The sequence below is a fragment of the Sander lucioperca genome, chromosome 19, assembly GCF_008315115.2.
Source record: "Sander lucioperca isolate FBNREF2018 chromosome 19, SLUC_FBN_1.2, whole genome shotgun sequence".
Lineage (NCBI taxonomy): Eukaryota > Metazoa > Chordata > Actinopteri > Perciformes > Percidae > Sander > Sander lucioperca.
The window spans coordinates 14,901,504-14,920,168 of record NC_050191.1 but is presented as its reverse complement, the minus strand read 5'-3'; the positions used below and the strand labels follow the sequence as shown (position 1 = coordinate 14,920,168).

Sequence of the window (18,665 nt, the reverse complement as noted above, 5' to 3'; positions counted from 1 at the left end):
CGGTGCAGTCGAGTCAGGACTGTGACTTGGCACACGCTGGCAGCAGTTTGGAGGGAGGGAAGGGGAAGAACATTTCTGTTTAGACAGAACCAGATGAGACCGTTTACAAGAGGAGTGGCCTGCACTGTGCATTTTATTCTGTTGCAGCTTGGTTATTGTCACTACTCATTATTCTGTTTAATAGGATTCATATTTGTTAACCTGGATACATTTAGGTGTTAGTTGTCACTTCATCTTCCTTAGAACCAGACAACCAACAGGTTTCTTTTCTTCTTTATTGATCAATTATCAGAATTGCACTCAATTAAATTTCTGTTGATCAACTAATGTTAATCATTTCAGCACTAGTAATCCCTCTGATCCTGGGCATGATCTGTCACCACAGGTGACGGCAATAGGAATATTACTTCCCATAATGAAAAAGTGTAGCGACATCCTTTTTTGTGACATTTATTTTTCATTATTTCTTTTTATCAATCAGCCGTCTTGCCCAAAGTGATGTCTTCAAAAGTCTTTACTGTCACATAAATCAAAGAAAAGCAGCACATGCCGACGTTTGAGAAGCTGTCACCAGAGGGTGTAACAAGGGTTATCTGAAGTTTGTTGTTGTTTTTCGCTCTAGGAGCAGCACACCACTTGTGTGTCATCTTTAGACGCTTTAGCATTGACCCTAACCGTTACAGACAGAGGCTGCCCCCAAGGGGGGGTCGCCAGATGGTTTGGGGGGGGGTGAAATAACATATTCTAGACTGGGGAATTGTTTTTACATTACTGTGTGAGTTTGGTACATTTCATGTGTTCTATTCAGAGCTTAATTTGAATCAGGAGGTCCTGGGACAGAAAGGGGTCAAAAATCCACTGGGCCTGGGGCACCTGGACAAGGCTGGGTGCTAGCTGCTAAAACTAAACTGTCATTAAAGCAAAACATTATTTGTTTATGTGTATTAATTAGAGTATTTAAAAAAAGCACTCAAAATGAGCAGGGGGAGGCATTTAGAAACAGTTTGCAGCTCTCTTTCTCTCGTTGTCGAAACACCAACCTCATTATTCTGAGGGTCGCAACTCGAAAAGGTTGAGAACCCCTGGTGTAGACCATGGTCTCATGTAGGCCTGCACGATTCGGGGAAAAATATGAATCATGATTTTTTAGCTTAGAATTCATATCACTATTTTCTGCCACGATTTGTTTCTCATGAAGTGTAATGTTTACTGCACACATGGACCATGACAAAACCAAACAAATTGGCAGTACCAAACATAGATGTATTTTTTGGCACCTAGAGCTCATTGATCATCACCATGAGCCTGTAAACACAGAGGCTTCAGTGAAGAGAAGGGAGAGCACTGCAGCGCTTTAAAACCTATTTTATACAGTCTGTTTAAAACTCACAGAAGACAGTAGTAGCATTTGTGATGCAGTCGACTCGTAAAATTAAATGAGAATCAAAGTCATTTAAAAAAAAAATATATATATATATATATATATATATATATAAATTAAATCAACAAAAAAAATCGAAGTTATTTAAAAATTAAATCGTGGACAGGGTGAATCGAGATCGCGATTTAATAACGATTAATCGGGCAGGCCTAGTCTCATGTGTTTTTGGTAGTTATATCATATTTAAAAATGCCGTGTAGTCCCTTTTAACTCTGTGAACCACATTCGCTTGTTGAAATGAAGGCATGACACAGCGTTTGTTAACTCCACTTAGTGAACGCTTGTTGCCTTTCCCTCTGCAGAGGAGAATCCGTTGGACATTGATGAGAAAGGCACAGCCCTGGACGAGAAGGAGGATGGACAGAAGGATGGAGGCGAGGAGGAGGAGGGAGCAGAAAAGATGGAGGAGGAGCAGACGGAGCAGCCAGGAGAGGAGAGCGGCCAGGAGCCCAGGACTGAAGAGGAGGGTGGTGGGGAGGGAGAGGAGGGAGGAGAGAAAGCCGAGGGAGACGAGGAGTCTGCCGAGAAAGATGAAGAGGAGAAGGAGGAGGAGAGAGGACAGGAGGCAGGAAGAGACGAAGATCTGACTATTCCCAATGACAAAGGACACAACCCAAAGGTGCGTATGTCACAGTGCTGCTGTACTGTGCTATGCTCCGTGTGATGAACACTTGAGTCACTGTTGGGACTGTTGATGCCTACAGGAGGAGGAGGAGGGAGGAGGTGAGGAAGAGGAGCAGCCGGAGTCAGCTGAGAGGAAGGAGCACGACACGGCGGGCCAGACTGGAGAGCAGAGCCTTCAGAGTGATACAGCTGTGGAGCTGGCAGGAGAGGCGGCCGAGAGAGACCAGGCTAAAGAGGTACACTGCACCGCAGGATGGGGGGGGGGGTCAAGCCACTTATTGAGCTTGGATTGAAATAAGGGTTTATTAAAAAGTAGTAGTCAAAGAAATATGTCTTTGGTAAAAAAAATACAAGATTTGAAATTCAGTTGTCTGCATTGTGAGGACATGCCCTGGCAAAGGTATGCCCCTTCTAGTTGAAAGTGTATTTAGTCCGTCACTCAAAGCGTCCCCTAAAGGAGATAAAGTCTGAAATCTTTCTGCTTTGTTAGGAGCAGGGGAGCGGAGCCGCTGATGCCAGCCAATCAGAGGGCCACCAGTCAAAGCTGACAGCAAGAATGGCTTCACAGACACAGACGCAGAACAAGACTCAGGTACGCCCAGGAACATCTGGATTCTGATGGATCTCCACTTCTACCTCCCTTTGTTCTTCAACCCGTCTCATCTTTTCATTTTCTGTGCTGCTCCAGAGCTTCAAGAGGAAACCTGGTCAGGCGGACAACGAGCGCTCCACAGGCGACTACAACGAGCGAGTGAATAAGCGTCTGCGTACGGTGGAGAGCAGGAAGGATCACTCTGAGGACGGCAGCCAGAGCGACGCCCAGCAGGAGTCCGACCTGTACGAACACATCAGGCAGGGAGAGACGGCCTACGACACGCAGACATACGGTCAGTAATCCCACTGCATACACTCAGGAACAGCTGTACAACATGTGATGTCAGTAATCCCACTGCATACACTCAGGAACAGCTGTACAACATGTGATGTCAGTAATCCCACTGCATACACTCAGGAACAGCTGTACAACATGTGATGTCAGTAATCCCACTGCATACACTCAGGAACAGCTGTACAACATGTGATGTCAGTAATCCCACTGCATACACTCAGGAACAGCTGTACACCATGTGATCAGGTTCAATTGGATACATGGGTCATATGCTGCTGTTTCCAGATGTTGCCAGTGCAGACCAGCAGAAAGCAGCAGGGCCTCATCAGGACCAGGAGGAAGATCAGAATGATGAGGACGTTGCCATGGAAATGGAGAAGCAGGAAGAGGAGCTGCAGGCAGCTGAGGTGCAGGAGCTGAAGCCTGAGCAGCTGGACACTGCCAAGGCCTCCCACACAGGTGACACACTCCCATTCTCTCACACCTAGACTACAGATCCACCGAGTTCCTAGTGACATCACCCCCTCCCCTTGTTGTTGTGCAGGTGTAGACAGTGGGGAGATGGAGGTGCAGAGGCAGGGGGAGGAGGAGGAGGAGAGGTGGAAGGACCGACTAAAGCCCAGAGAAGAAGAGCTAGCAGACAGACGCACAGAATCCACCATTCACACAGTTCCTGAGCTGCTGTTGGACACCATGCAGGTACAGAACTACTCTTTCTTTCTTTCTTTCTTTCTTGTGTGGTTTAACAAAGGCAGACTCAGAGCTGTGTGTGTCTGTGTGTCTGTCTGTGTCTGTGTCTGTGTCTCTGTGTCTGTGTGTGTGTGTGTGTGTCTGTGTCTGTGTCTGTGTCTGTGTGTGTGTCTGTGTGTCTGTGTTGTGTGTAGAAAGCAGAGAGAGATCCCGAGGAGCTGAGGAGGGAGATGGAGCTGCAGCTGGAGGCCTGGCACAACCTGGCTCCAGGAACTCAGGAGGAGGTGAGGCTGACCCACCGTTTCCAGATAACATTGAGTTATAATGGCTCATATACAACGTTAAACATATCAATGAGCATACCACAGGCAAAAAGGACTATAGCTAAGAAAATGGAGGCACCTACAATTGGTGCTTGGATCAAGAATATGGCACAATGTATGTCCATGGAGAGATTAAACTATATATTAAAAAAGAGAAAGAGAAGAGAAAATCTGGAAACCATGTGAGCACTATATATAAAAAAGGAGAGGGGGATCTTCTACAAAGTAAACTAAACTACTAGTAACTAAATTGAAATAAGTGGTGAACCCCATAAGGGGAAAGGACTGAGACATGTCTTGAAGAGTCACCTCTAACAGTTCTCAGTGATCCCTTTAGTCTGCAGAGAGATTTGAAAAAGAGGATTTGATAAAAGATCAATGTAGTAAAACGTGACATATAGGTGCACCCTGTGACTGATGTGTTGTTGTCTGTGTTCAGGAGAGTGCAGCAGCCTCCATGTGGCACCAGTACCAGACTCTGACCTCGGCTCTGTCCCAGCAGCTGTGTGAGCAGCTCCGCCTCATCCTGGAGCCCACACAGGCTGCCAAACTCAAGTGAGGACCAACACACCCCTCCCTTCATACCTCTTATAATGGACGTTTTAAATGATCACATCTATTGTTCCACTGAGCCTCGTGGTCACCAGGTTGACTGGTCTTACTTGTCTTCTCCTGATTGTGTCTTCTGTGATGACACATTGTTTGCCAGTGCCGCCTGCCGCTGTTTCCGCAGAGACACAGTGTAGTTGAGTGTGTGTGTGATGTGCTGCTGCTCCACAGAGGGGACTACCGCACAGGGAAGCGTCTGAACATGAGGAAGGTGATTCCCTACATCGCCAGTCAGTTCCGCAAAGACAAGATCTGGCTGAGGAGGACCAAGCCCAGCAAGAGAGAGTACCAGATCTGTCTGGCTGTGGACGACTCCTCCAGCATGGTGGACAACCACTCCAAACAGGTGAGGGAGCCCTTGATGCTGCTCCAGCTCCCTGAACATGTCCAGAGCAAATAATCATCAGTTATTAATTATTTTGTGTGTGTGTATGTGTGTGTGTGTGTGTGTGTGTGTGTGTGTGTGCGCGTGCGTGCAGCTGGCATTTGAATCCCTCTCAGTGATCATCAACGCTCTCACCCTGCTGGAGGTGGGCCAGGTGTCGGTGTGCAGGTGAGCTTATGCATGGACACAGTCAAACAGTAAAAACAGACAGAGGAACACATGAAATGATGGAGCCACGTTACAAACAGAAAACAAGAAACTCAAACAAACAGAGTTGTCATTTTTGTGACATCATACTATGTGTACATGTATTTCATGTGAAGCTAACACATGCTTGTGTGTCTAGTTTTGGCGAGCAGGTGCAGCTGCTGCACCCCTTCCAGCAGCAGTTCAACGATGAGTCCGGGGCTCGGATCCTCCGACTCTGTCAGTTCCAACAGAAGAAGACCCGGATAGCACAGGTGGGTACTTTGTGTACTGCTCCTCAATCCACTGTGCTTCATATTAACTATATAATAATACAAAGTGGTTATGTATAACAGATACAGTATGTTTAATTTTGATAGTGATGCTGCACACAATGAATGAAAAACAACAGGAAGGCAATCCACAGTTCTGAATGCAACGTCAAACTTGTCGCATTGAAAACATATTCTCGTTAAACATTGTTTCCCTTTGCTGTTATTGTACTCGATTTCCCATGGAGCTTGTGGTTTTTACATCCTGTATGATGTGGCTGATCATGTGACCTCCTGTCACACTGACTCTCTCTCTCTCTCTTTATGCCTCTCTGTAGTTTTTGGACACCTCAACACAGATGTTTCTAGCAGCACGACAGCAGATTCCTGGATCTCTAAACTCAGGTAATGACTCCTACTGCAAATTTCACAGCCAGCCAATAATCATGTGCTGTTCACTTTGCTGTGGAACTGGCTAATCAAAGGGCTGTTGGCCAGTACAGCTTGAATAGGGTCCATAGTGGGACAGTGTTACACTGAGCTGGTAAACCTCTGCTTTGACTCAACAGATGGTTCCATTAGCTTTATATTTTTGATTAAGTGTGCTTAAATAATTTAGGTAACATTTAGGTACCAATTCCCCTTCAGATCCTGTTTGATACCTCACTTTGCCCAGTAGAAACCCATTTCTGACTCAGATGCATCATATTGTTGCTTTGGTTCAGACATCAAAGCATTAACAGAAACATTTTGGTCAGTGTTTAAAAGGTATTGATGATCAATAACCAGGCCTAAGCTTTAAGAGAGCAGCTTCCATTTCAAATATCTAGTGGGCTGATGAAGTGCTTCCTGCTTGACCTGTGTGTCTCTGAGTCCCAGACTGGATCTGATATGACGCAGACAGCCTTCAGTGTGACACCAAGACACAGGGACGGTCCAGCATCTGAGCCAGGTGCTCGGAGGACAAAACAAACCCCCTCCTTCTCTTCTGAGTGCACTACTGGATCAGCAGTGCCAGACCCAGTACACACACTGACCCTAACGTTCTGCACAATTAAAGGCAAGAAGTTGGGTTAAGTAAATATACATGATATGTAGTTGCTGCTAGGAGATTTAAAACAATGGTGGGTACATTATGGGTACTGTAGTCTCTACAGCACCAAAAAGAAGAGTGAACATTGGACTTAATTGATCAGGTGGACACAAACACAAGTCCAAATGAATGCTAATGTTGCTCTGTGTGTGTGTGTGTGTGTGTGTGTGTGTGTGTGAACTTTAAAAGGTGATAAAATGTCAGATGTGTTTTCACCTTGGTCCAATCCATTCCTGCAGCAAAAATCAGTCGAGTGACATATCCGTCCTGCCGAGGTGACTTTCAGTGGATACATTGCTAGCAGCAGTTTGTTTTTAGCGCTGATCGAAGAAGTATGTCGATTTACGAGTTGTAACCTATACAGCTGTGTCAATCTCATCAAGCTATGTATGTATGTGTATATATATATATATATATATTCCTGTGTGACCTCTGCCCTCCCCCCACAGAGACGGCCCAGCTGCTGGTCGTGGTGTCTGACGGCCGGGGCTTGTTCCTGGAGGGGAAGGAGCGGGTGATGGCAGCAGTGCGGGCGGCACGCAGCGCAAATGTCTTCATCACCTTCGTGGTGCTTGACAACCCCAACTCACGGGTAAGTGAAGAAGAATTTTAACTTTTTGATGTTGTAAACGTGCAGACCCAAAGTGTAACTAACCCCGGCGCTGCACCGCAGGACTCCATCCTGGACATCAAGGTGCCCATATTCAAAGGGCCGGGAGAAATGCCAGAGATCCGCTCCTACATGGACGAGTTCCCGTTCCCCTTCTATGTCATCCTGCGAGATGTCAACGCCCTGCCGGAGACGCTGAGCGACGCGCTCAGACAGTGGTTTGAACTGGTCACGGCGGCCGACCAGTAGACGCTCTCACAGGAAGGGAGGAGGGGGAAGTGGGCAGCAAGCAACTGCACAACGCCACTCTGCTGCCCGCCACAACGCAACAAAGGACTCATCAAACAGACGGATGTACATGTGCCTTTATTTTCTTATTTTTACTGTAGATTTTAGTAGAGTTTGATAGCAACCTTTACTGTTGGTCTTCGTTATCAGGGGAATTCTCAGTTTCTTTTGTAATGTAATGAGGATTGCTTTAACTTGCACGTCTGAGATGTCATGATGACCCCGTTTTAGTGTGAACCACCTCAGTGAAGAGTCAGTAAATACCTCTGTCCTCCTCGTACCATAGACCTGAAATCCTTTTTGTGGATGTTTTAGTCAGTGTTATGAAAGTCATCAAATCATCCATGTTCCATGTGAACACAGCGACAGATGTGCAGAGCTGACAGAGGCTTCATGGCTAACTGTAGCATGTTGGCGGGACATCCAAAGGAATGGGCCTCTGGAGAGGAGAACACACCTGAGTCAGCTGTGGGGGTGAAGGGTCCCAGCTCCGTCAGGAGTTCTACAGTCAGAGTCTCCAGACTGACTCCAGCTCTGATGAAGGCCGTCTGCTGTCTGCTGTGCTCCGAGCTCAGCACTGTGTCCTTTAGGAGTAGCTGTTGATGAAATGTGTGTTTTGTAACGTGGACTGACATGTCAGCAGACGTTGTTTCTTCATCGCACCCATCTGTTAAACCATGAAGTGAATGATCCACACAATAAACTGTTTACAAGGCTGCTCTGTCTGGGCCTCTGCTTATTGACATCCTTCAACTATTCTGTGTTGAATCATTTACACATTTCAGTATACACGTATGAATATACAGATTACAGGTGTGGAGAGTCAGCATTGAGCAGCAGTGGGTCTTATCTACTCAGGGAAAACATTCTCTTTTCATTCTCAAGGGCCAGGTGCTAGTGTTAGACGTACGTCCCTGCTATTCTTCCATGGAAGACGTGGGTCAGATGGAGGGACAGCAGGTGGAACCAAAGCATTCGTGATGACTACGGGAGCCAGCGTGCACCGTGCCAGGCCTCCTGAATCCAGTGTGCAGCTCTGACAGAGAGCTCTTCTGTCTGTCCTCTCTCCACCACAACCTTCTTCTTTTCATTTCCAGCAGTCTAGACACCTTCACGGCACAGTGCTGCCTCACACAGGGCAAAAATATATTCCCATTTAGTATCCTATTTCCTTAGGAATAATCTGGTTGCCTTGATGAATTCTAGGACAGCTTGTATAGTCCCAGGTTGGCTCTGTGTAGGAATAGGTTGTTCCGTCTTTGTCTTTCTTCTGGGAATCCATCAGTAGATGTTTCACTGTCTGGTGCCTCAGCCTCAGCCCTATGGCCTCAGTCTAGTCCTCATGACTGCCTCCCTCCACCAGAGGGAGACACATACGGAAGAAGGCGGTAGTCACGTGATCACAACATCCGGTTTGTCAGAGATGGCCGCTTCAAGGTTGCCGTCTGCAGCGCTTTCTCTGAAACAGGTAAGGTCGAGCTGTGTCCCCTTATATACTGTCTGTGTGTCCCTCTGGCCTCGTTTCAACAAAGACTTAGTTCATGTGCAGCTCTGTGACGTAACTGTAAATCAGATGTCATACAGGGATCAGCTGAGCGTGGCTGCCTGCAGCTCTTCTTCATCACGTCATGTGAACCTCAGATCGGCCCAGCCTCTTCTCGCTGTTAGCATGGCTTAGCAGTGTTAGCATGTAGCAGCCAGTCTGTCTGTTTACAGGGTGGTAGAGGAAGACTCATGAATATTCATTAGAGAACTCATCCCTGATTGGCTCGCCCTGACATTCTTACCCTAACCATAACCAATCCCACTCCTCTTGCCTAAACCTGACCAACCCAACCAGAGCAGGCAGCGAGTACTAGCCAATCAGAGGGCGAGTAGGGCGTTAGTCTGAGACACAGGTCAGAGTTCTCTGTAAGGTCTGTGAGCAGGGTCCGTCCTCCCCCAGCCTAATGGCCAGTGAATGTTCAAGTCTTACCAGCCGCTCAGTAGATGACCAGTGTTGATGACTACTGTTGATGACCAGTGTTGATGACTACTGTAGATGACCAGTGTTGATGACCAGTGTAGATGACCAGTGTTGATGACTACTGTTGATGACCAGTGTTGATGACTACTGTTGATGACCAGTGTTGATGACCAGTGTTGATGACTACTGTTGATGACCAGTGTTGATGACTACTGTTGATGACCAGTGTTGATGACCAGTGTTGATGACTACTGTTGATGACCAGTGTTGATGACCAGTGTTGATGACCTGTGTTGATGACCAGTGTTGATGACCAGTGTTGATGACTACTGTTGATGACCAGTGTTGATGACCAGTGTTGATGACCTGTGTTGATGACTACTGTAGATGACCAGTGTAGATGACCAGTGTTGATGACCAGTGTAGATGACTACTGTTGATGACCAGTGTAGATGACCAGTGTTGATGACCAGTGTTGATGACCAGTGTAGATGACTACTGTTGATGACCAGTGTAGATGACCAGTGTTGATGACCAGTGTTGATGACCAGTGTAGATGACTACTGTTGATGACCAGTGTTGATGACCAGTGTTGATGACTACTGTTGATGACCAGTGTTGATGACCAGTGTTGATGACCAGTGTTGATGACTACTGTTGATGACCAGTGTTGATGACCAGTGTTGATGACCTGTGTTGATGACTACTGTAGATGACCAGTGTTGATGACCAGTGTTGATGACCAGTGTTGATGACCAGTGTAGATGACTACTGTTGATGACCAGTGTAGATGACCAGTGTTGATGACCAGTGTTGATGACCAGTGTAGATGACCAGTGTAGATGACCAGTGTTGATGACCAGTGTTGATGACCAGTGTTGATGACCAGTGTAGATGACCTGTGTTGATGACTACTGTAGATGACCAGTGTTGATGACCAGTGTTGATGACTACTGTAGATGACCAGTGTTGATGACCAGTGTTGATGACCAGTGTAGATGACTACTGTTGATGACCAGTGTAGATGACCAGTGTAGATGACCAGTGTTGATGACCAGTGTAGATGACTACTGTTGATGACCAGTGTTGATGACCAGTGTAGATGACTACTGTTGATGACCAGTGTTGATGACCAGTGTTGATGACTACTGTTGATGACCAGTGTTGATGACTACTGTTGATGACTACTGTTGATGACCAGTGTTGATGACTACTGTTGATGACCAGTGTTGATGACCAGTGTAGATGACCAGTGTAGATCTGCCCTACAAAGGCAAAATGCTGTAACATCATGTTTGGTCCAAAATTAGTTGCTGTCATTTTGGGGTTATTTGAGACCTCCTTTATCATGTGAATAAATATCGTGAGTCAATTTGATTGTTTTAACGAGAAAATAAAGGGCTATGACAACCGTAACATCCAAAACGCTACGAGAAACCACAGCAGAACGCCGTAACAGCTGTTAAGGCTCTTTGCCTTTGTTCCGGCACGCTGAAGTTGAGTTACGGTGTTCTGACTTTGTTTAGCCAGGCTTCAAGAGAGATGTTACTGTTCCGCCGTGATGTTCCTGTACTCTGGCTTTGTCATACTGTCAAAGTTTGCCCCTTATAATTGTCACCAAACCACGTAACATACACACGACACATCTTTGAAATAAAGTGGCGATGGTTCAGATCTGTCAACGTCAGTGACAGCCCGGAGCTAGCTAAATTTAATCTGTGTCACGTAGCGCTAACGGTGATGCTGACACACCTCCTCACTTGGCGGAGCCTCACATCAGACGCCGAAAACCAATTATTAAATACACAGGCATCCTACCTTTCCATGCAATCCGATATAATCCATGGAAGATATAATCCATAGCAATGCACGTCATCTGCTGTATCCACAACAATCCATACGTGTTTGAACCATATTTCCTTCTTGCAGGTGTTCATGTCAGCTCTTACACAAATCCATAATAGCACTAAGCTAGTTATCGCTAACGTCCGTACAAAGTAGGCTAACCTAAATGGTCGGTCAACTCTGTCTATGTTATCTCAGAGTTAAAAAGTAGTAATCCAAGTCCAGTTTGTTGACTGTGCATCGTGAGCAGTTTGGTGGCCCTTAACCCTTAACCAGGGGCGGTTCTAGGACCAGACCTTTAGGGGGGCTCAGCCCCTAATGAGAATATGACAAGGATACAGTGCCTTGCAAAAGTGTTAAACATAATATATTTATTGTTAAACAATAAATATACCTTAGTATTCAATTATAATTAAATTATCTTTATTGAGAAAATATTTCTTGTATTTATTCATATTGTATAATGTACTGCAAAGTAACTTATCTGTCTTATTGTTTAACTGTGTTAGTGTTGCCGCATTATCCTGATCATTATAGCACTAAATAGGAACAACCAAAGGTCTTCTATATCATTTAAAACTAATACCATGATGACTAGACCTTGGTTAGGTGTTCTTATAATGGATGGAAGTATGGTGAACAGCAAGCAAATATTGATTATATGTCAGTTATTGCCTTTTGCCTTTGCACGACTCCTTGTTTTTGGAACATGATACAAAGGCAGAGTACAGTAACTGCCAAACAAGGGTCAAAGGTCAATTTTGAGATCATGATTTTTTGCATACAAACATTTCTTCATTATAGCAACTAGTTGTCAAATTTTGGGAGTCCTACCTATAATACTTTTGTCTGGACAAAACAGAAACTTTGAAGTCATTTTTGTCAGTTTCACACTCTAGTGAGTTAAGGTCTTTTGCCTTTGCAGGGCAGAGATGACCAGTGTTGATGACCAGTGTTGATGACCAGTGTTGATGACCAGTGTAGATGACCAGTGTTGATGACTACTGTTGATGACCAGTGTAGATGACCAGTGTTGATGACTACTGTTGATGACCAGTGTAGATGACCAGTGTTGATGACTACTGTTGATGACCAGTGTTGATGACCAGTGTTGATGACCTGTGTTGATGACCAGTGTAGATGACCAGTGTAGATGACCAGTGTAGATGACCAGTGTTGATGACCAGTGTTGATGACCAGTGTAGATGACTACTGTTGATGACCTGTGTTGATGACCAGTGTAGATGACCAGTGTTGATGACCAGTGTAGATGACCAGTGTTGATGACCAGTGTTGATGACCAGTGTTGATGACCAGTGTAGATGACTACTGTTGATGACCAGTGTTGATGACCAGTGTAGATGACTACTGTTGATGACCAGTGTTGATGACCAGTGTTGATGACCAGTGTTGATGACCAGTGTAGATGACCAGTGTTGATGACCAGTGTAGATGACCAGTGTAGATGACCAGTGTTGATGACCAGTGTAGATGACCAGTGTTGATGACCAGTGTTGATGACCAGTGTAGATGACTACTGTTGATGACCAGTGTAGATGACCAGTGTTGATGACCAGTGTAGATGACCAGTGTTGATGACCAGTGTAGATGACCAGTGTTGATGACCAGTGTTGATGACCAGTGTAGATGACCAGTGTTGATGACCAGTGTTGATGACTACTGTTGATGACCAGTGTTGATGACCAGTGTAGATGACCAGTGTTGATGACCAGTGTTGATGACCAGTGTAGATGACCAGTGTAGATGACCAGTGTAGATGACCAGTGTTGATGACCAGTGTAGATGACCAGTGTTGATGACCAGTGTAGATGACCAGTGTAGATGACCAGTGTTGATGACCAGTGTTGATGACCAGTGTTGATGACCAGTGTAGATGACTACTGTTGATGACCAGTGTTGATGACCAGTGTAGATGACTACTGTTGATGACCAGTGTTGATGACCAGTGTTGATGACCAGTGTAGATGACCAGTGTAGATGACCAGTGTAGATGACCAGTGTTGATGACCAGTGTAGATGACCAGTGTTGATGACCAGTGTTGATGACCAGTGTAGATGACTACTGTTGATGACCAGTGTAGATGACCAGTGTTGATGACCAGTGTAGATGACCAGTGTTGATGACCAGTGTTGATGACCAGTGTAGATGACCAGTGTTGATGACCAGTGTTGATGACCAGTGTAGATGACTACTGTTGATGACCAGTGTTGATGACCAGTGTTGATGACCAGTGTTGATGACCAGTGTAGATGACTACTGTTGATGACCAGTGTTGATGACCAGTGTTGATGACCAGTGTAGATGACCAGTGTTGATGACCAGTGTAGATGACCAGTGTAGATGACTACTGTTGATGACCAGTGTAGATGACCAGTGTTGATGACCAGTGTTGATGACCAGTGTAGATGACTACTGTTGATGACCAGTGTTGATGACCAGTGTAGATGACTACTGTTGATGACCAGTGTTGATGACCAGTGTTGATGACCAGTGTAGATGACCAGTGTAGATGACCAGTGTAGATGACCAGTGTTGATGACCAGTGTAGATGACCAGTGTTGATGACCAGTGTAGATGACCAGTGTTGATGACCAGTGTAGATGACCAGTGTAGATGACTACTGTTGATGACCAGTGTAGATGACCAGTGTTGATGACCAGTGTAGATGACCAGTGTTGATGACCAGTGTTGATGACCAGTGTAGATGACCAGTGTTGATGACCAGTGTTGATGACCAGTGTAGATGACTACTGTTGATGACCAGTGTTGATGACCAGTGTTGATGACCAGTGTTGATGACCAGTGTAGATGACCAGTGTTGATGACCAGTGTAGATGACCAGTGTAGATGACCAGTGTTGATGACCAGTGTTGATGACTACTGTTGATGACCAGTGTTGATGACCAGTGTTGATGACCAGTGTAGATGACCAGTGTTGATGACTACTGTTGATGACCAGTGTTGATGACCAGTGTAGATGACCAGTGTTGATGACTACTGTTGATGACCAGTGTAGATGACCAGTGTTGATGAGTACTGTTGATGACCAGTGTTGATGACCAGTGTTTCTTTGGCTGGTTGGTGTATATTTGACCAGTGGGGGGTGCTAAGACTGAAGCCTGTCTGTAGATCTGTTCACTACAAGCCCAGCTGCTGCTCCAGCACTAACCCATCACCTAGTTCTTCTTCTTTAGTGGAGAAGAGCTTCCTTTTAGTCTGGCTTTAATTGAGCTGTATGTACCTATCTATTCATGTATCTGTGTCAGCCAATCAACAACCAGGGTAAATTCCTTAGAAGGGCTACTTGGCAAGAACTCTGATTCTGATTCTGATTCTTGGTCCATATTTCAGATGACTGATGAAGGTGATGTGTGCTAACTGCTGATTGTGTGCCAGTTCTTACAGAGACAGAGAGTGTTGGGGATCTACAGGAACATGCTGAGGGCCATACGGAAGGTACCTGACCAGGCAGACAGGAAGTACCTCAGTGACTGGGCCAGAGACGAGTTCAAGAGGAACAAGAACGCCACAGACCAGGTACACAGATCACATGAGTGTGTTAGCATGTTAGCATTCCACAGCCACCCTGCTAGTGTTCCAGCAGCGGCCGATTCAGGGAGCAGCGCAGGCCAAAATCTCTAACCTTAGCTGACAACATAATTCCTACGTCACTCAAGATGCCACGTTCTGTCTTTCCTAACCTAGACTGGCTGAGAACTAATCAAGACTGGGATTGATTGAAAGCTCAGGAAAAAAACAGTACATGAACCTTGAGTTACCTTTTTTCCCTCAAACTACGCGTGGACTTATGGATGGAATATGTGTAGAGACGGTGTCCATGTTTTTCCAGCATCCTCTTCTCTATCCATTACTGCACTTCTTCCTCTTATTATTCTTGCAGGATGCCATCCGTATGATGATCACACAAGCAAGCAACCATCTGGAGGAGCTGCACAAGTCTCTGGCGTTGGCCGGCCGGTGACTGGGAGCTGCTGGGGGGTCTGGACTGCTTCCTGGGGGTCTGGACTGCTTCCTGTGGAGACTGTGTGCAGGGGAGTGTTGCTGTCAGTGAGCGCTGCAGGCTTTGGCTGGACACCGTTTTCAGGATGTGTTGATGGAACTGAGCCCATTAACCCATGAGGCTGACTGAGCCCTCGGCCACACTTCTGTTGGTGCTGTTAATAATATGTAATGATATTGTATATTAAAGGGAAACTAATGAAACCACAGATGATTCTTTTTTTTTAATACAAAATATGTCTTCTGGCATCATCATACACAGTGCATTATTCATATCCACAGAGTTATTAATGTGTAACCAAGCAACATGTTGAGCAGACCGTCACTACATCAGACAGACAGTCACTACATCAGACAGACAGTAACAATGCAACATGACAGAAGTGATGTTTTCCATCAGGACTGGCCTCGGCACACAGGGAGACTGTTCCGGGCTGCAACTCATGATTTCATTATCCATTCATCGGTTGTTCTGTGAAACTCCAGACAAAAGTGAATAATGATGTTAAAGGGACAGAAGCAGCCAATCCTCACATTGGAGGAACTGCAATCAGGTGTTGTCGTGGATTTGCTTTAAGACTGAAATAGTTCCTGGATTATCTAAATATTTGCTGATTCATTATCTTTTGATGGACTAACTGCTGAATCTCCTAATGGTTGCAGCTCTAGTGTCGACTGTAGTAGAGATCCTCTGCTGGTGTGCAGTAACAGAAAGAGTCTGCAGAGGGTTGCATCTCCTCTAACTGTCCTCAGTGGACTGTAAACACTTGACTCCTCTCACTAAGACACTGGGGTTAATACACTGTCAGCCACAGGGACTGGTGAGGAGACATATTGTGTATTATTATGACAGTAAATGTTAAGGCTTGTTATTTCAAATAACAAGTCTGGAGAGTGCCAATGGATTACTTCTACACTTTTACAGTGTTTAATTGTCAGCTAAAGTCATCCCTTTTGTAGTCAAAATAATGTCATAGGGATTTTATGTATTGTTAATATTAACTGAAATGAAGGAAAAGGAGACATCTTAAATGCTGCTTTAGTCTCCGTGTCCCTGGATTTAAGGATTTAAGGCATCTTTAAATTAAAGTGATCATGAAATGAGAACTGTTCATGTTAACGCAGGAGACTAATGTGAGATGGACATATAAGAAACAGAATACCAAACAGATACATCTTATCAAGATAAGGATATATAATAACATCTTTTTAAATTTCTTGAAATGCCAATTTAATTAATTTGTTTCTTTTAAAAATTTGATCAATTTATAAAAAATAAATGTAAACACTGTAAAAGTCTAACTTTCCTGATTCTGATAAAAAAAACTGAAGAGGAAAACCTTCAGGAGTTATTATATACAGTGTCAGTTCAGCTATATTCTCATAAATAAGCAGCAGGCAGATCCTAACAGCTTATTCTACTGTAATCCCTCCATCACACATCACACGGTCCTCTGCTCGTGGTGTGTGTGTGTGTGTGTGTGTGTGTGTGTGTGTCTGTCTCTCAACACCTGTTCATCTAGTTTTTGGCAGGTGTGTTTCCTCCAAAGTAACAGAGTAACACAAAAACATTACATTTTACTGTAATTTCATGTTAGAAGAGAGGACCATCATTGGTGCCTCTACTCTGCGTGTGTGTGTGTGTGCTGTGTGACATGATGTAGTGGATCTATCTTAAATGGCACATTAGATCAATCTTTTGACACACAGCTTTATATCTACTGGTTGAGTTCCACACAAACGAGAGCTGCCGTATTTCCTGCCGGAGTGTGTGTCCACATGTCCACATGCAGCCTGGTGCTGACAGATGGTCTGTGTGTTAGCAGTCCTCGTGTCTGTTAGTCCTCAGCATGCGCAGCTCATCCTCCAGGTAGCTGATCCTCTGGGTGAGAGCGGCTCTGTCGGCCTGCGCCCGCTGCTCCGCCTGCCAGCGCGCCTCCTGCACCTTCCTCTCGTACCAGCGCTCCATCTGCGTGGACACCGCCTCAAAGAAGTACTGGGTCACCTCCAGAGCGTGCATGTTGTCCTTCTCCTGAGCAAAGGAGGGTTCACTGGGCTGCTCTCCAAACACCTCCAGAGTTTGGGCCCCTGTGGCCCCCGTGACCCCAGTGGCCCCTGTTGCCTCTGTGGCCCCCATAGCCCCTGTGGCCCCCTTGGCCCCTGTGGCCCCTCTGGACTTAGTCCTACCCCGGAAATGCTTCTTGTGGAGCTTCCCTCTGTCCCGGCCTCGCTCCCTGTCCCTGAGGCCAGCTTCAGTCCTGCTGCTGCAGCGGCGCTCTGCGGCCGGAGACAGGCTGCTGCCCCCCCTCACCCCGTACTCCACCATGTCCCCGTCCTGCAGGTCCTGCTTCTTCCTCTGGGAGTCAGCACAGAGCACAGGACGCTCCTTGGGCCGAACCACCGGGACAGATGACAGTGGGCTCCTGGCTGCTGCATTCTGATTCTTATCGCCGTCTGGTAAAGTTCAGAAGAGATTCACTGAGCACATTCAGCACACACCAACTAATTATCAAGCCTAATCACTATTACGACCCTCCCACTCTGTGGGTGGCTCTTGCCATTTTCCCTGTGAGCTGTTTAGGAGGCCGTGTGGCAGGAAGATGAGCCACACCTGAGTCCACTCTTCCTGATTGCCCTTCTCTTTCTACTTAAGGGCTGGAGCTGAGCAGTTCAGATCTCTCTGTCCACACAGCCAGCATGGTTGGGTTGGGTTTGTCTTTTAGGTTCTGTTGTTTTTCACAAACTTGCCTTCACGCATGCACTCACGACACTACTGATACTACTGAAATACATGTTTTATCCTGTTTTATAGTAATATTTAATATGGGTTAAATACATTGATTTTAATATTATCTTTAACTATGTGTGGTCTCCCTTCTTTTGTGAATTTGAGCTGGTTCATGACATCACTTAATAAATTACATCAAAATATTTAGTGAATTGAGGCAAATTCCTGCTTTTTATTTTCAACTACTTGTCTTTTCTGAGAGCTATAGGGCTAACTGCTTACTGATGGTGGAGCTGTTTGTTACCTGGAGAGCTCTCCACATGAACCACAAAGTAGTGGTTGGCTGAGCCGCCCTCGGCCACACTGGGCTGCTCCCGGCTGGAGGACAGGAGGACAGGGCTGGTGTGGAGCTCCGGGCACTGGGAGCCAGAGGGCAGCACAGTGAGATCGGCTCCATCCAGGCCCTCGGCCACAGACGAACAGTGCTGCAGCCTGCTGCTGCCGGGCTCCTCCTTCAAGCCAAGATCCATGTTCTGCAGCTTGGACAGACACCAGCTCTTCAGCTCATGGACTAGGGACGCCTGCTTAAAGACACACACACACACACACACACACACACACACACACACACAGGCACACACACACACGCGCACACAGGCACACACACACACACA

At 45.9% G+C, this 18,665-nt stretch overlaps 3 protein-coding genes across 12 annotated transcripts in view; 2 read left to right on the top strand and 1 right to left on the bottom strand.

Moving 5' to 3' along the window:
• The window catches only part of mdn1 (midasin AAA ATPase 1), a 71,948-nt gene extending 63,820 nt beyond the window's left edge, over nucleotides 1-8,128 (top strand). The window contains exons 88-101 of one of the 2 annotated variants that reach the window (XM_035995663.1): nucleotides 1,744-2,060; nucleotides 2,146-2,301; nucleotides 2,556-2,657; nucleotides 2,754-2,952; nucleotides 3,240-3,413; nucleotides 3,499-3,653; nucleotides 3,839-3,928; nucleotides 4,407-4,522; nucleotides 4,748-4,922; nucleotides 5,056-5,129; nucleotides 5,308-5,422; nucleotides 5,758-5,824; nucleotides 6,962-7,104; nucleotides 7,186-8,128. In XM_035995663.1, coding sequence (XP_035851556.1) covers nucleotides 1,744-2,060; nucleotides 2,146-2,301; nucleotides 2,556-2,657; nucleotides 2,754-2,952; nucleotides 3,240-3,413; nucleotides 3,499-3,653; nucleotides 3,839-3,928; nucleotides 4,407-4,522; nucleotides 4,748-4,922; nucleotides 5,056-5,129; nucleotides 5,308-5,422; nucleotides 5,758-5,824; nucleotides 6,962-7,104; nucleotides 7,186-7,371 — 2,069 coding nt within the window. In that variant the 3' untranslated portion in view covers nucleotides 7,372-8,128. The remainder of the gene's footprint in view (nucleotides 1-1,743; nucleotides 2,061-2,145; nucleotides 2,302-2,555; nucleotides 2,658-2,753; nucleotides 2,953-3,239; nucleotides 3,414-3,498; nucleotides 3,654-3,838; nucleotides 3,929-4,406; nucleotides 4,523-4,747; nucleotides 4,923-5,055; nucleotides 5,130-5,307; nucleotides 5,423-5,757; nucleotides 5,825-6,961; nucleotides 7,105-7,185) is intronic. The other variant, XM_035995664.1, reaches the window with a different exon arrangement.
• A 657-nt stretch (nucleotides 8,129-8,785) lies between these two features.
• Nucleotides 8,786-15,470, top strand: lyrm2 (LYR motif containing 2). The gene is made up of 3 exons (XM_031281377.2): nucleotides 8,786-8,878; nucleotides 14,640-14,780; nucleotides 15,145-15,470. The coding sequence occupies exons 1-3, from the start codon at nucleotides 8,834-8,836 to the stop codon at nucleotides 15,223-15,225; spliced, it is 267 nt and encodes an 88-aa protein (XP_031137237.1). The 5' UTR covers nucleotides 8,786-8,833; the 3' UTR covers nucleotides 15,226-15,470.
• Nucleotides 15,471-15,480: 10 nt separating this feature from the next.
• The window catches only part of ankrd6b (ankyrin repeat domain 6b), a 56,867-nt gene continuing 53,682 nt past the window's right edge, over nucleotides 15,481-18,665 (bottom strand). For 5 of the 9 annotated variants that reach the window (XM_035995673.1, XM_035995674.1, XM_035995672.1 and 2 more), the window contains 2 exons: nucleotides 18,296-18,575; nucleotides 15,481-17,717 (listed from right to left, as the gene is read on the bottom strand). In XM_035995673.1, the coding sequence (XP_035851566.1) occupies nucleotides 17,083-17,717; nucleotides 18,296-18,575 (915 nt within the window). In that variant the 3' untranslated portion in view covers nucleotides 15,481-17,082. The remainder of the gene's footprint in view (nucleotides 17,718-18,295; nucleotides 18,576-18,665) is intronic. The other 4 variants (XM_035995676.1, XM_035995677.1, XM_031281373.2 and 1 more) reach the window with 2 other exon arrangements.